The 17,523-nt window shown below is 37.3% G+C and overlaps 1 protein-coding gene across 1 annotated transcript in view; it reads right to left on the minus strand.

Moving 5' to 3' along the window:
* LOC120310071 (contactin-5-like) overlaps nucleotides 1–16,430 on the minus strand; it is a 166,430-nt gene extending 150,000 nt beyond the window's left edge. The window contains exons 1-2 of the mRNA XM_039348030.1: nucleotides 16,270–16,430; nucleotides 12,233–12,408 (exon numbers count right to left, since the gene is read on the minus strand). Of these exons, the coding sequence (XP_039203964.1) occupies nucleotides 12,233–12,408; nucleotides 16,270–16,415 (322 nt within the window). The 5' untranslated portion in view covers nucleotides 16,416–16,430. The remainder of the gene's footprint in view (nucleotides 1–12,232; nucleotides 12,409–16,269) is intronic.
* Between the last annotated feature and the right edge of the window lie 1,093 nt (nucleotides 16,431–17,523).

The raw sequence follows: 17,523 nt of genomic DNA on the forward strand, positions 1-17,523 counted from the left end.
AACATTCTTGTCCTACATCCTTATCAGCCTCTGAGCTTGTTCACTCCACATAAGAAGGAAACCCCAAATTTTTCCCAAATGCTCTGGGACAGATTTAAATGGGATAAGATATTGATGATTGAAAATCTTCTGGATTTCCAGTTCCAGATCGCGGCGCTCGCAGCTGTGCGATGAGACTGCTCTCTTCGCCAGCTGATTCTCCGCTGCCGGTAGACTCTTAATCGGGTCGAAAAGCCACCTTGGAGGGGCGGCTACCAGTGAGGAGGTCCTTGTTGTCCTTAGGAGAGTGGTAGCTTCTTCCAAGGACCGAGATTGCTCCTTTGGGCCGACGATGGAAAGAACATCCAGTAAAATGGCTGCTGTAACCAGAAGTCAGAAGAACATCTAAGCACAGGAACCTCCATGGCTGAGCCGGGTGAGACTTTTTCCTTTCCTCTCTTGGTTCTCCTTTTTCTTTTTTGTGCCTGTAAAAAGCACTTTTGAAATCATTTCCCTGCTCTGAGAAGGCGGCATTGGGAAATGAGGAAGGAGTGTGGGAAAAAGAAGCTTATGGACTGAATTAATTTAAAGTGACCTTTTTTTCTCTATTTTTATTTTTTTTCTTCACTTTGGGGTCTTAGAAAATGTTTTAATATTGAATCTGCTATTGGACTTGAATTTTTCTTTTTTCTGTGTTTCCTGTTTATGAGATTTCTGGTCTATGGGAGAAGACTTTACATTGTACTGAGGACACCTTGTGGAAAAAGTTAAAATTGCAACTTTCTCTTTTTTCTGATGATCAGACTGACCTTGATTTTCAGACTACCATAAAAGGAAAAATACAAAGAAAATTAATAGCTGTACTGGTGGGGGTGGACATTGATATGTTTTTTGAACATAGCCTCTACTAAATGATACAGACTGTTTCTAATTATTTTTGAAATGGAGCAACCCTTGGTACAACTTGACTATAAACTTATACTGGAAAAACTTTACAAAGCTACTGATGAAATATGTTCGCAAATAAAAGAATTTACTGTGGAAATAAAAAAACAGAAATTCTGCTTTGAATCTACAAATTGACTCCCAGACCTTATCTGAGCACTCTATAGACCAAAAAACAATAGAAGCGGGAGTAACTAAAGTAAAGGTAAAGAAGATTCCATCCTATTTCATATGCATGCTGATGAGATCTCCGAGGAACTAAAAAGGATTGCAATTAAACCACTTACAACCTTAAAACCAACAGAAATGGACAGACAAACTCAATGAATGGAGAACTATGGTAGCTTGGATAAACAATTATCATCTACAAACTTGGACATCATTGGCCTGGCTATTCAACAGTTTCAAACTGTTTGATTTTTCAAAACAATAAGGAATTACTTACAAAGGAGCTAGGTCTCTAAAACAGAAAAGAGGACGTCTCTGTTTGATTCAAAGGATACTACAAGGCATAAAGAGTGACCTGTTCATTGATATAGAGGCCTTGTTATGGAAACTGATTTGGCATAAAAGGAAAGCTAGAATAAGATTTAAGAATGTGACTTAAGGTTTTATGTAATGGGTTTAAAAGGCTTAGATATGGATTGATTTATGGCTTAAGACAGTTAAATAAGAGGTTAGATTGAATAAAAACTAATTAAAGGTTTGAATTTAATAATAAGTTGTTTTGTCTATGTGTTAATATGTTTTGGATACAGTAACCTTAGGAGGACGTTAAAGAAATTTGATACAGATATTGAGGGACTGATTGTTAGGTTATAAAGAATAATAGAAATAGAAAGGTATTTTTTCTCTTTTCTTTTTTGTTATTGTTTTGTTTCTGTTTTTTCTTCTTTGTTTTTTTTCCCTTTCTGACTTGAACTAATATTTTCTTTTCTTATTAGAACTGATAGTCATTTTGTAATGGAAGAGGAATAAGAAAAAAGAAGAAATGATATTAATAAATGTTTATTGAATATGTTAAGGAAAAAGGTTATGGGGAGACTCCCAAAGTGTTAAATAGGTATTTAGAATAGAAGTATGGAACATAGTAAGTGAAATAGTTAAACTTAACACAGGATCTGGATTTGTGGCTTTATTTAGATGAAAGATTATTGAGGATTGTTATGATTAATTTAGTAATATTGAAATATTTCAATTTGAATATAATATGTCATTAGATGAAAAAGAGAGGAGGTTTTTAATGACTTAATCTGAACTTTATGAGTATGACTTTGTTTTGTGGACAATTGATTGCCCTGCCATCACGTTGTTTCTTAAGCACTTGTTTGTAAAATGAAAAAAACCAATAAAACTTGGTTTTTTTTTTTTAAAAAAAGATATTGATGACTGAAAATCTTCAAGGCCCTAAGTCTTCTCAAGCTTATATTATGTTGTGTTACAAATGGGAATTGTGCTATCATGACATTCTGAGGGAAGGAATAGTGGGAGGCAGGGAACAAGGAGGGAGAGAGGAAGGAAGGAAGGAAGGAAGGAAGGAAGGAAGGAAGGAAGGAAGGAAGGAAGGAAGGAAGGAAGGAAGGAAGGAAGGAAGGCTAATATGCACATCTGAAGGTCCACAGTATACCTCCACTCTCTGAAGAGTTTTTGAGAACGAATAGTTTTCAAATTCTAAAATAAATAATCCTCGATAGCGCATGCACTGTATATATGTGTATACAAATGTCTATGTATATTTACGAGCAGACTTCTTCAAAAGATACAAGCTATTTTTGTTATCTGTTTCAGTGTTGTTGATTTTTTTTTCTCAGAAGAGAGGTACTGAGGTAAGAGCCAGTATCCGTAAATTCTCTTTGTCTTCATCATGAATTTAATTTCATAAGGATTATGGATACTTAGTTTGCCTGAAATGTGAATCCTTGTTGATGTTTTCCTACAAAAGGTAGTCTGAGAAAGCTGCAATTTTCCCTTGGGGTTCACTTCTCTTATAGCTGTACTGAGAATGAGGCTTTACTGCAGTTTTCATAATCTACTGGTTCACATATGTTAGCTCATTTTATTAAATCTGTTTGGAAAACAAAAGAGTTGATCAATGTCTGAGGTTAGGATTCAGTTCTTCCATTCCTCATTCTTTCAGTCCAAGGAAAGATATCCTTTATTGTATTTACTCAGATGTAAACCATAAGGACTGAGGAACCAGTCTTTTCCTAAGCCACAATATCTTTATATATATTATTTCGTCCATCCCTTTTATTCCCATCCTTAGCTGAGAATGTTAAAAAAAGCAATCTAGAACAAAGGATAAAATTTCTGACAATTAGAACAATTAACCAGTGGAACAACCTGCCTCCAGAAGCGGTGAATGTTCCAACACTGGAAGTTTTTAAGAAGAAACTGGACAGCCATTTGTCCAAAATGGTATAGGGTTTCCTGCCTGAGCAGGGGGTTGGACTAGATGACCTCCAAAGTCCCTTCCAACTTTATCATCATCATCATCATCATCATCATTATTATTATTACTGTTGGAATTATTTAATATATTATTTAATGAATGACATTGTTAGCAGAAAGATACCTAAGAAAAATGCATCCAGTCAACATCTACCTGTGTCCTATTTCTGCAAGGTACAGGAGAAGGTAACAAAAAGCAAAAGGCAACTAACTCCACAAATATATTTATCTAATATATTGTACCTAATTAATCTAATTATTGTACCTCCATTAATTTTCCATTAGCACAGGTTTTTTTATCTGGCCATCTATATTATTCTGCACACTCTGTATATTCTTTTGAAATCTGTTGAAAAAAGATTTTTGGAATTAGTGTTTGGATTCTGTGTAGGTGTTTTAATTATTATAATTGTGCCATATAGAATCAACAGTGGCAAAGAGCTCTTTCTTCCTATCCATAACATATCATAGTGGGTATGGTGAGAAAAAAAAAATTAAAGAAAGACCAAAAATCTATGTGTGTGTGTGTGTGTGTGTGTGTGTATTGTGTATCCTCTAAGAGAGAGACCAAAAATGTATATGTGTGTGTATAATTTGTGTATCCTCTAATCAACTGCAGGAGAAACGGTGGGGAAATATATTATGATGTGGTTTATTTATTTATTCACTTACTTATTACAAATAGCTCAGCATATCTAACACCCCTTCCTCCTCTTATAACAACAATCCTATGAAGTGAATTGGGGTGACAGAAAGTGACTGTCCCAAAGCCACCCAGGCTGGCTTTCATGGGACTAGAACTCACAGTCTCCTGCTTTCTAACCTGGTTGCCTTAACCACTAGACCAGGGGTAGGCAACCCAAAACACTCGAAGAGCCACTTGGACCCATTTCCCACCGAAAACAAAACACTGGGAGCTGCAAAACCCTTTTGATATCTATCTATCTATCTATCTATCTATCTATCTATCTATCTATCTATCTATCTATCTATCTATCTATCTATCTATCTATCTATCTATCTTATCTGTTGGGTGAGGCACCCGGTCTACCAACTATAAATCAGTCTGTTCTGCATTTAGCTCCAATCTAGGAGCATGTTTTTTACTCATAAAGGTAAAAAAGGATATATGCAGTATTATCTTCATTTTAGATGTCAAAAGGGTCTCTCTCTCTCTCTCTCTCTCTCTCCCCCTCCCTCTCTCTCTATCTGCCCTTGATCTGCCAGTCCTCTTCCCCCACTCTCTTTCTTTCTCTCTCTCTCTTTCCTCTCTCTCTCTCTCTCTCTCTCTCTCCCTCCCTCTTTCTCTCTCTCTCTTTCTCTCCCCCCTCTCTCCTATCTGCTGCTCACCTGGCAAGCTGTTCTCCAACAAGCTCAGAAGTAGGCAACCTCGGCTCTTTTATGACTCATGGACTTCAACTCCCAGAATTCCTGAGTCAGCATAGCTGGGCTAGCTGGCTCTCTCCTGCCCTTCCTGCTTCCTACTTCCTGCAGAGACGCAGCAAAGGGAGGAGCCCCGCCCAAAAAGCTTTTCAGCTCCTCGGAGAACACTGTGAGTGCACTCTCTTTTACACAAACACACACACACACACATACACATACACACACACAGAGAGAGAGAGACAGAGAGAGAAGCAGGGAAGCGCAAGTGCCTCTCTCTGTCTCTCTTTGCAAACGGCAGAGGAGGCTGGGAGCCACAGGGGAAGGCTCAAAGAGCCACATGCGGCTCTGGAGCCGCAGGTTGCCGACCTGTGCACTAGACCAAACTAGGTACTAATACTGAGAATCCAAAAGGAGTATACAAAAGGGTAATTAAATGAAAAAGCATGGACTCATGAAGAGTATGAGGCAGAAAGCAGAAGTGTCTGCAGACTGAATCCTCTCCAAATTTCCTGCTAGAATTCCTAGACAAGGAAGATTCATGGAGCTGATGTTCCAACAGTGTCATGACACTTCCTGCTCCTACAAAGAAGACTCATCTATAGAAACTATTAGCATGTGCTTGTGTGTATGTATTCTCCCTGAATACCTTTCATGCTACACCTATTTTTACTGTGCTTCCAAGATTCATGGTCCCACCAAGATGGGAAGCTACCTTCAGCAGACATAAATCTGGATGCAGAGATCTAACCAAGAGCTGGTCCCAGTGAAACTGTGGGATGCATCTGTTGATAACAAAAAGGGCACTTACCTATGGAACAACATCTACTAGCCAAACGGGACTGGGTCTAATGTATGTAGTAATCATCATGACCCATCAAAGACAGTAAGACTCATTAAAAGCAGTTTGCAGGTGATGCCAAGGACTCCAGCAAACTGTCAGCAGTGTTCAGGATGAAACATGCAGCATAAAGTCTGTTGTCCAATACCCATTGATTTATTTGTCTGTGTCACTGAGGACTTCTTATCCTGCCTGTCAGTGAATAGTTATTATGCTGCAACCATTGGCAAAGGGAGATATGAGTTATAGTTAATCGGTACTTGTCTTTTTGTATCCTAAATGGAAAATAGATTTAAGGAGCCAGAAACAATCAACAGAATAAACTTGGGGGAAGAAAGTGAAATTGAGAAATCTGCTGGAGAGATTTGGAGGGCGGCATCTAAATCATAGTCATACAAAAACCTCAAACAACAAAATAATCTATGAACAGAAGACATTTTACTTTGTTATAACAGGAGAGTCATCATGAGGATGCAAATGAACAAACCACCCCAGACTGGGTATCAGTCCTATTCATTGTCAGACATGTGTATTAGATACATCTAACGAATTGCAAATAAAGCCACTCTCCCTTATTGCATTAGGAAAAATAAGACTAATCACTTCTTTTCATAGAGATGTTTTCCTGTTTTCCATTGATCTTCCCTAAAGTAGATGTGCACATTGTCTTAACAGCACAATTTTTACAATTCCTGATTGAATTCCATGCATTGCTATGCCATCTTTTTTTTTCAGACATCACTTTAATTACACTTCATTCTTCTTTCAAAAGACATAGACGGGGCAGTATTGACTTTGGGCTTAAGTGAATTATGCTCATGCCCTCGGCAAAAAGTGTTGACCTAAGCAGTTGTAGATCTGAATCATTATGGTGTAATTGACTTGATTGCTCAAGAGCTATCTCATCAAGGTGCCTCTTGTGTCTCATTGGCATGTAGTTATGGATATTCACATGAGCCTGACAGAGAATAGAAGCTGAGAAGTCTTGACAAATATGAGCCACTGGTAGAGATATCGCTATATATTGATAACATATCATTGATCCACATTTAGTCTCTTAAAACTGTTGTCATATTTTCCCTAAAAGTTGACCAAGCCTTAACCATTTCAGACATACTTCCTTTATCTGTCTGTTCATTTTAATTATCTGTTGATACTTCCATTCAATTGAGGTCCAACTGAAAGTGAATGGAAACACACTTTGGAGCCAAGGAAAAGCACATAAAATATCCTTCTGCATGTTACTACAGTAATCATATTAGCATCTGCCTAACATAGTTAACATTTTAAAATATTTTAAATCCATGTCCTGAGCATTTGGGTATTTTCTCAACTTCTGCTATTTGTGTCACTTAAATACCTTCAGGTTCTTGCAGACAGCTTCATGCTTAGTCTAGTTGTCTCTAAGCAACAACTCCCCCCCAAAAACCCCTCTATTTGAACATCTAAAACAGATGGTCTGTGGACTATAGATAGCAGACTACACTCTACGATCTATGCTCCAGTTGTCCCTATTGTGACTGACTTATACCAGGTGCCACAGGATTGTGAGCTGTGAAACTCCCTCTCAGAAGCATTTGGTTGTCATCAACACTGATGTATTTTAAAAAACCATCTTATCTTCCAAAGCTTGTTGAGAACTTATCTATGTATCCTACTCTACTCCTTATTTCTTAAACTTACTGGATTATTATTTAGGAATAGAAGTCAAATTTGTTTATTTCTACTGTTAATGTTCTGCTCAATTTCTACTCATTGTACCATATTGCAGCATTTCAGAAACAAGGTAAAATATCAAAAACTGAAGTCAGAGAATACAGTTATAACCAATTATTTGCCGTGTCACTATTCAGGACACTGTCATTTCTTTAAACATTATTTTTGATGTTTAAAGTGTTGACTCTGATGGCTGCCTGGACAAATCCCTGCAATAACAAAGGCAAGTTTTTGAAGTTTTCCTGGCAATATTTTTGGAACTGGTTTGCCATAGCCTTCTTCTGAGGGCTGAGAGAAAGGGACAAGCCCAAGTTCCTCCAGTTGGCTTCATGCCTGAGGCTGGACTGGAACTCACAGTCTGATGCCTTAACCACCACAACAAACTGGCTGTCATAGCCTGATCTTACTTATTCCAAAATGCTTTTCAGAAGAATATGACTTTTTAATAATGTAGTAAGGACTAGTTTTTAGGATGTTCCAAAGGAGAGAATATGAAGAAAGGGGAAACTTATTCTTAGCTCTCAGTTCACTATAGTCTTGCTTGCAATGATATAGTGCAATTAAAAAAGATATCATTTGGAGGATGGAAGAGGAGGAGGAGGAGGAGGAGAAATTAATTCTTTGTGGGACCAAAGCTGGTTTTTCAAAACTCTGGATGTCCACCAGATAATAACAAACAATAATAAATACAGAAAGTTAGCAGAAAGCTTTTCTTAGAGAAAAACTATCTATATGCTCACTAAGGGTTTATACTGACCTGATGGCACATAATCAATCAATCAACTCTAGCTATGGAAACTCTGTATATTAGGTGTAGGCATAAATGTCTGCAGGGATGAAAAAGCTGATTCAGGGTATGCATTGGTGTCAGGAATTGGAATACTAGTAGATAATGCTAGAATCTGTCAACATGTCACTGCCTGTGTCATTTTGATGAAATCTAGGTTTGCTGGGTATTTACAATAAAACTGGGGAGGATATCTTTATTCACATGGATCTCATAGTTCCAGAAACTTGGGGAGTTAATGGTCAAATTCAAAATGTTTAAGGAAGGTTACATTCAAATGAATAGTCATTTCAAGTTACCCTCTAATCCTTTCAGGTATGTTTGTCTTTTTGACAACTGGGCATCCTTCCAAAAAAACACTAAGCTGGAATCATCTGCATTGTTCATGTGCATTGAGGTTAACAGACATATCTAAACTGGAGAAACAATGCTACAGATGGGTGATTTGCAGCTTTCTAGTTTCCTATTTGTTACTGTTTTTTAATACCAGACGTGTCAATGGAAGACTAAATCACAAAGCTGCATCTCACTTATTTTGGTCATGTCATTCATTCCCTGAAGAAAGCAATTGTGCTTGGAAAAGATTAGTGGTAAAAGGAAACTAGGCTACCAAACAACACAGTGGCCGGATACCATCAAAGCTGACACCATCCTGTGCATAGAACACTAAGAGAAGTAGTACAAGATCAGAAGATGCAGAAGATGTGGAGAAACCTAGCCCATAGAATCATCAAGAATTGGACAATACTGAATAGATAACATCATCATCATTGTATTCCAGTATTTGAGAAGTTGCCACAAAGAGGAGGGAGTCAACTTATTCTCCAAAGCACCAGAGGACAGGAGAAGAAAAATGGATGGAAACTAATCAAGGAGAGAAGCAACCTGGAATTAAATGAAACTTCCTAACAGTGAGGACAATTAACCAGTGGAACAGCTTGCCATCAAAGGTTCTGGGTGCTTCATCACTGGAGGTTTTTAAGAAAAGACTGGACAATCACTTGTCTGAAATGGTATAGGGTCTCCCAAATGTGCTTTTTCACAAGGCAACTGGACTTTCTTTATTCTCTTTGAAGATGTATCGCTTCTTATCCAAGAAGCTTCTTCAGCTCTGACAGTCAGAGCTGAAGAAACTTCTTGGATGAGAAGCAAAATGTTTTCAAAGAGAAAAAAGAAAGTCCAGTTATCTTGTGAAAAAGCACATTTGGGACAACCCTGGCCTGGATGACTGAGAATCTCCACAGACAGGTATAAGGTCCCCTGCTTAAGCAGGGGGTTGGACTAGAAGACCTCAAAGGTCCCTTCCAGTTCTATTCTGATTGATTGATTTTTAAAAAGAGGACCTTATAAAAAAGTAGTAAGGCAAATACTTGGCCTATTCCCTCCCTCCCATTTGAAGGGATTGGGATGAGGATGTAGAACCATTCAAAGCCTCTATCCTTCCAGCAGAGTTGTTGCCCAATTCCTCCATGCATTTTCCACTTTTGAAAACTAGCCTTTGTTGATGAGGAGGAAGGCTTTTCTAATATCTAATATGAATTCTTGCTGCTGACATCCTGGGTCCTATGGATTCCTCCATCTCAGAAAAAATATGTATTTTAGATTACTATCCGAATCATCCAAATCCACTAGAAAGCATCACACTGTGTATTTAAATGTACCCTATCAATTTCATTGTGTGGCAATATTGAGATAAAGCTGAGAACAGCATGGGATTCTTGCTCTAAATTCATTTTGTGTCTGACACAAATTTGCAAGAATTAAACTTTTGATCAATGGCTTGCAGTTTCCAGGTTCTACACTCAGCGGGCTGTGAGGGAAATCAGAGATGTCACATTATCAATTTAAATGCCTTGTCAGCAAGGCAATAAACTCAAATCTTGAGAGGGTATTTCTTATTTGGGGGAACTTTAGAGATGTGATGAAGTTGTTCTACATGTCTTCTGGTTCAAGAGAAGAAAGGCAAATAAATAAAATGTATATTTGCTGCTCTAGAGAAGGCTTCAATTCTGGGAAAGGTGGAAGGAAAGAGAAAGGGACAACTAACAGCAAAGTGGATTGATTCGGTTTATTTTTTATTATAGCCAACTCTGGGTGGTATTGAATGCAACATTGAAAGACTGGGTTAGGGAAAGACCATCGTGGAGAAAATCTACTTATCTGTTACTAAGAATCAACAATGCCATTATGATGTATAATGAATCAATGAATGAATCAACATATTAACTAAGACAGAAAAATACAATGAAGCCCATTGTTTTATATATGTATTATTATAAAACAATGGGTTTGTTGTACTTTTCTGTCTTAGTTAATATGTTATTATGTTGATTCATTCGTTGATTTATTATGATACACACAATATTCCACTAGGATTGTTGATTTATCCAAATTAAAAAGGGATCAGTTATAATTGAACGTGCTTATTCAATTGTTAGCAAGAAAGTTCATTGTCTGCATCCTAGTGCCAAGGTCTTGATGCAAAAATCTATTTTCTCAGACTGGGTTATAAAAAAAAAATGTTCCTCATAAGGACAGGTAGGATCAAAAGGAATCTGGCTTCATCTTTTTGTTTAAGTTTTATTTAAAGCCACTAACAAATTTTATTAAAAGGCATAAGCTCACTTTGTCAGCTTCATGCAGTGCCTGAACTGATGTAAGATTTAAACTGGGATGAGATGGGTTTGGTAGGGAGAAAATATTATTATGCAAATGCAGATCACAAGTTAGGCAGATGGACTGAGGAGATATCTCATCAATTAACAATTCCAGTTGTGTTAAAAACCCATTGTGTTAGATAAGACCTGTTGAGGTAGCCTAAAACCTTTTGATTTTTGTCAGCTTGGTAATAGTCTCTTGCTCTATAATGCTGGTGTACAGTAATTTCTTTCTTCAAAATTGTCAACTTTGGGATTTGTAATCAAGGAAAGTAAAAATAACTTGGGGAACAATTTCTTTGTCCTTGTTTTCAGTCTTAATGTCAACTTTGTGTCATTAACTCTTTTGTGCAAAGTCTGGTTTGGTTCCCCACTATTGCTTGAACTCCTCACTTCAGCAGATCTGATGAACAGCTCAAAAAGTATTCTGTATTTCTGGTTTGCATTCCCTTGATGCAGTGGTTCTCAAATAGTGGGGCGGGCCCCCCAGGGGGGGCGCGAGGCTCTGTAAAGGGGGGCTCGTTTGACCTCGGCAAATACTGTCATATTGGACCACGTGACACACGCAAAGGACCCGATTGGATAGACAGTCACGCGGGGGCGCGAGAAATGTTTTCTTCTTCCTAGGGGGGCATGACAGAAAATAATTGAGAACCACTGCCTTGATGGAACATAATTTGTTTTTATTTTTCGCCCAAAAGGGCATTAAATTCTTGATCAATGAGTTTTGAATTTCATTAATTAGGGGGGAAGCTGAGGGATGTTTATGTTTGTCTTTCTTCATTTACAATCTGTTTATTGCCTCTCTAGCTTTTCACACTTTTCACAATTTAACTGAGTTCAGGGGAAAACATCAGGAGGTTATTTAAATCCTAGGAAAACATCATATACTTCTTGGGGCTTTTTCAGATCCAGACATTTGGGCAGACCAATGGAGAGATGCTTAATACAAAAAATAAACAGACAAAAGTATTCTGCATTGAAATAGTGAAATACAAGATAGTCCTTGATATACAACCACAATTGAGCCTAAATTTTCCATTGTTAAGTGACCTTTCTTGTCACAGCTGTTAAGTGAATCACTGCAGTAGTTAAGTTAGAAACATGATTAAGTCCCATTGACTTTGCTTGTCAGAAGATCACAAAAGCTGATCACGTGATCCCAGGACACTGCAACCGTCATAAATATGAGCCAGTTGCCAAGCATCTAAATTTTGATCATGTGATTACAGGGATGCTGCAACAGTCGTAAGTATGAAAAATGGTCATAAGTCACTTTTTTCAGTGTTGCAAGGTTGCTAAAGGAATGGTTGTAAGTCAAGGACCACCTGTATATAGCAAATTCCTATATTTATAGATATGAATATAATTGTCTGGTTCTTCATGATGCAATTAGACTTTTTCGCATTGTTTCAATATGACTTCATTAACTCTACCCAAGTGGTAATAAAGTGGGATAACAAAATTGTTACTTACATGCAAATTGAAGTGTGGCTTCCCTGCTCAAAATGCTACCATAGACATTGGTGGTAAAACACTGATATTGCCCAGCATCTTTTATTTCACTGGGATTGTTGATAATAAGGCTTCCTTCTATCATACTGTAACGGTAATCACTTTCTATGTCTAACTCGGTTCCATTCCGGAGCCACCTTGGAAGAAAAAACAAATAGTTTAATAAGCTTCAAGAAGACATAGACAGTGGAAAAGAAATTTTGGTGCCATTGATGAGATCACGTTTTTCTGGCCTTTAGCTTAGAAATTTTCATAACATTCATATGCAAAATATTGAGATGCCTAGGTATTTTCTAGAATGTATTTTTTTTAAAAGAAAATGTTTTGTAGCTTTACTTCTAATACACGATTTCCAGCACATTTTCTACCAGTGTACCCAACTGTCTCCTATATTTCTGAGATGCAAACTGTATGTAACATTGTGAAAAGAATGAAACTTTAGCATGATTATGCATTCAGCCATTCTCTTGTATGTTTGGTCAGCCTAAGTAGTTGGGCAGGTAGTCCTTGACTTATGACCACAGTTGAGCCCCAGATTTATGTTACTAAGTGAGACATTTCTTAATTTTGCCCCATTTTATGACCTTTTTCACCATAGTTGTTAAGTAAACCACTGCAGTTGTTGAGTTAGTAACACAGTTGTTAAGCGAATCTGGCTTCCCCAGTGACTTTGCTTATCAGAAGATTACAAAAGGGGATCACATGACACTGGGACACTACAACCATCATAAATATGAGTCAATTGACAAGCATCTGAACTTTGATTATGTAACCATGGGGGTGCTGCTATGATTATAAGTGTAAAAAATGGTCATGTCACTTTTTTCAGTGCTGTTGAATGATCACTAAATGAATTGTTGTAAGTCAAGGATTATCGCTCATGACTGTTAATGCAGATCTTGAAGCAGTGGTATCTGTTTTTCTATTTATTTATTACATTTATAGGCCCACTTGTACTTTTTGTGTACAATTCCCAAAAGGTGTCAGGCTACTTAAGTGAATAATAGGAAGGTGCTATGGTTGCAGTTATGTAAGGTCTGAAGGACATCTTCCAAATCATTTCTGAAATGTACTGTCAGGTGTGAAAGACCAGGTTTACAGGTGGTTTATTAAAAATGCTGATTTTTTGCTAATAAATATTGCTATTCAGTCTAGGCCCAGGAATCTTCTCAACTAATGGTTGGCACATGCTTGGAGTTAAATGAGGTTCAAGGGGGGGAGTTGGACTTACTTCTCTTGTGGTTACATAGGGATTCTAAGCTGATCCCCCTTTTCACACCATCCCCAGGTTCTTTCTTCTACATGTGCAAATTTCCAGAATTTGACTTCTTAAGTCTTCTATAAGTTTATAGCACTAATTTTATACCTTGGATCCTGGCATTGCCTGTTTTTGGAGGTCAGCTCTCACTATATCATGCCAAGCTTGGTATGGCTCTTGCAATTACAGAAATTGTGCCAAATGCAGAATGTTAATTGGTAAAATTATTGAGAATGCTCAAGGGATGATCAAGGGTTAATATAGGAATAAACTGGAAGGTAAATGACATATGCTGGATCTTTTTAAAACATCCACATATTGATCACACTTTGCATACAATGCTTCTAGCATAAGGTAGATGTTCAGTCATCTATAATGTAAATTATATACTGAAAAGTAATATTCATAAAGGTCTACACAGAAGACCAACTCAACATAAGCCAAGCCAGTGACCCAGTGGAAATCTTGACCAGATATCTGAAAGCTGCAGGAATTGATAGAAAAGAAAACAAGCTGAAATTGAATCCTAGCAAGCCTGCATTGTTGGAAAGTCCAGAAATGACTTGATTTTTCTGCTCCAGTGGTGATTCTGGATGGGATAGTAATCTCCTTAAAGGATCAGGTCTTGCAACCTAGTGATGCACTTTGTCTGATGCCTACTTTGAGTCTATGGGTAATGTCTTTGAGTAAAGTATAATGAGTCTATGGGTAATGTCTATTAGCCCCTTGTCTACTTTGAATCTATGGGTAATGGAGGTTTTGCTCATCTCTAGCTAGTACACGAGTCACAGCCTTACTCAGAGAAAGAGGTCCTGGCATCCATAACCTGCAACCCTATCAACTCTTGTACAAATGGTTGCAATGTTCTTTATACAGAACTGCTGTTGAAGATACAGTTAGCAAAAAATACAACAGCCCACTTACTGGTGCGTGAGAACTGCTTCTTGCACATAAAACCAATGTTGTAGCTTCTAACTATATGCTTGAAAATGGAAAATGTGATTTATTTTATTAGAAATCTCTATGTGGCTAGAGTTCCATCTATGTTAGGGAGAACTGCCAGTCCAGTATGTACATTATTTGATTGGATACTATACAGCAGGGGTTCCCAATCCCCGGTTCATGGGCTAGTACTGGGCTGCAGCATGCCAGCAACCGATCCACACAAACCAGCAAAGTCCCATCTATGGGATACAGGCAGTACACAAAACCACACCCCCTCCGGTCTGCGGAAAAACCTCTCTCCACGTAACCGTCCCTGGTGCCCAAAAGATTGGGGACCTCTGCTCTACAGAGTTGGCTGAAAGATGGGTGGCAACATAAATGTTTACATAAATAAATGAAAATAAATCACATGTACTGACAGTTCCTCTGCTATGTTAGCTTGAGGGAAAAATTAGAAATAAGTTCCTTTTTAGTTACAGGACTAGCCTCTGCAATAATTTTATGTAAGAGATTTGTATCACTTCTTCTCTCTTCATGAGATTTAAGAAGTTTTGAACATGGACTTGTGTGGAAGAATTTTTAAAGGTTAAAATAATAATTCAGGATTTTTTAATAATATAATTTAAATTTGCTATATTGTTTTATTGAATGCTTTTATTGCATTACTGTCTCTTGTAAATTGCCAGGAGTCCTAAAGGAGTAAGGCAATATAGAAACAAAACAAACTAACAAATAAAGGCCAAAACTTGAACAGCAAATCTATGAATTGATTGCCCTTCAAAATATTTCTCTGAGATATAATGCTCCAGATCAGGGGAAATTTTTTTTCCCACAACAAATAATGATGGTAAATTTCATATTATTAACCTGCAGTTAAGAAAATATAAAATGTACTTTATTTTACATAGATGATTCATAATTCAAGTCTTTCTATCAGACAAATAAATGAAATAAAAAAAAATTCTATAGAAGACTTGGAATCGTCATAATCAAACTGGACATAATAAATAGTGGAAGCAGGATGAATGGACCCATTAAGCATGTTTAGATTTGGCGAGAAAAAAATAGTTGATTTTGAATAAGAACTGATCCAATTCTCATAGTCTGAACCAATATTCAAACTGAAGTAAAAATGCAGACAAGAATGAACACCGTTGGTAAAAATTGGCTCAAAAGTGTACATTAAGGAAAGCAGTGCTTTGTGTAAGCATGCATATATTGGCAATTGCTTCAGTTTGCCAAATGTATATTTTTAGAAAAAAACAGGTACGTCAATGAATAGATTGAGATAATTTTATAATTGAATCTTTTAAAATAACACCTGGAATGGATTTTAGATAAAACAAACAGAATACAGGTAATTCTCGTCTTATGACCACATCTGAGCCCAAAATTTCCATTGCTAAGCCAGGCAGTTGAGTTTTGCCCCATTTTATGACCTTTCTTCTTGCCACAGCTGTTGAGTGAATCACGGCAGTTGTTAAGTTAGTAACATGGTTGTAAAGTGAATTTGGCTTCCCCATGAACTTTTCTTGTCAGAAAGTCATAAAAGGGGATCACATGACTCTGGGACACTGCAACATCATAAATACAAGACAGTTGCCATACGTCTGAATTTTGATCACATGGCCAATGGGGATTCAATGGACGTGTGAAAAATGGTTGTAAGTTATTTTTTTTCAGTGCCATAACTTTGAACGGTCACTAAATGAAAGGTTGTAAGTAAAAAACTACTTTACACTGACTTGGAATGAAAATAGACAGCTCAACTCCATTGCTAAAACATATTAGCTACCTGTAGGCTGGGGCAGGATTTCCTCTGGCTTGACAGCTGAGGGACACTTTCTTCTCCTCTGAATCCATGGGGAAGATCACATGATCAGGTTCTTGCATAAACGTTGGCCCATAATCAACACCTTCTATGAAGACAAAAAGGAACATTTCCTTCAGAGGTTACAAGTAAAAGCTCTTGCTCAGAGCTATGAGTTACAAGTCTTGTTCAGTATGAATTTTTGACATTTTTGTGATCTACTTCAGAATTATTATTATTCACTTCCCCAATCATCAAATGATACAAAGCATTATAACTAGAAAACATATATCTAGAATTGCCAAGTACTCAGAAGGTCCTTTAGATGAGGTTTTATCAGTACGCTAACCATATATGCCAAGATGTAGTATGGCTCTAGTAGAACCACACATATACCCACACATACATTTTGTAGCCTCATCCTTTGCTGTAATATGCTACCCAGAGTAATCTATGCATGAGTTGGGTAGCTTATATAAATTTGTTCAATAAATAAAATAAATAAATGGAAGCTTCTGGCAATCTAAATTCAAGATGGTGCCTCAAGTCAGAACACTGAGTCATTCAATCTTGATCTCTCAAACTGAAGTGGAACAACAGGCACTTCAACATGATTGAAAGGCACATGGACTGAAGTTATTTTTACCATCCAAACTGATCCTGAGTAGCCAATCCTATCCAAAATTTGAAACAAAAGTATCTCTTTGACAGTCTTCAAAAAGCTACTTCCAACAAAACATCACGGAACTGATTTTATTAATTTCAAAGGTCAGTGTGGGAAAATTTACAGGATCCATTTCAGAGGTTATCAATCCAGCCCCCCTGGACTTCAGATTTAATGTTCTACCAATGTTCTGTTTGCAAGGCCAATCATTAAGGAGACGTCGTCCTCTTCTGGATCAGCCATTTACTCAGGGTTTTCAAAATCAATCACAGCCAATATTCAAAGACAAAATAAGTAGTTGAATTACTTATTAAGCTAAACTGCCTGCTTAATCCAAATGTGTGCCTGGTCATGTTATTCATCATTTAACTCTTTAACTAAATCTACCGTCCATTCTAAGTGAAATTTGGCTTTCCCACAAACCAAGGAAAGATACACTGTATAAAATACAGGACTGAGGATGCTGAAGTGCCAAGAAATTGCTTAAATTACTTAAAAAGATAGAATTTATATGTATAAATGGGTGGGGGCAGTGGTGGGATTCAAATATGTGAACAAACGGTTCTCTGTGTGGA

This window comes from Crotalus tigris, unplaced genomic scaffold, assembly GCF_016545835.1.
Source record: "Crotalus tigris isolate CLP2741 ecotype Arizona unplaced genomic scaffold, ASM1654583v1 scf7180000018110.176419, whole genome shotgun sequence".
Classification (NCBI taxonomy): domain Eukaryota; kingdom Metazoa; phylum Chordata; class Lepidosauria; order Squamata; family Viperidae; genus Crotalus; species Crotalus tigris.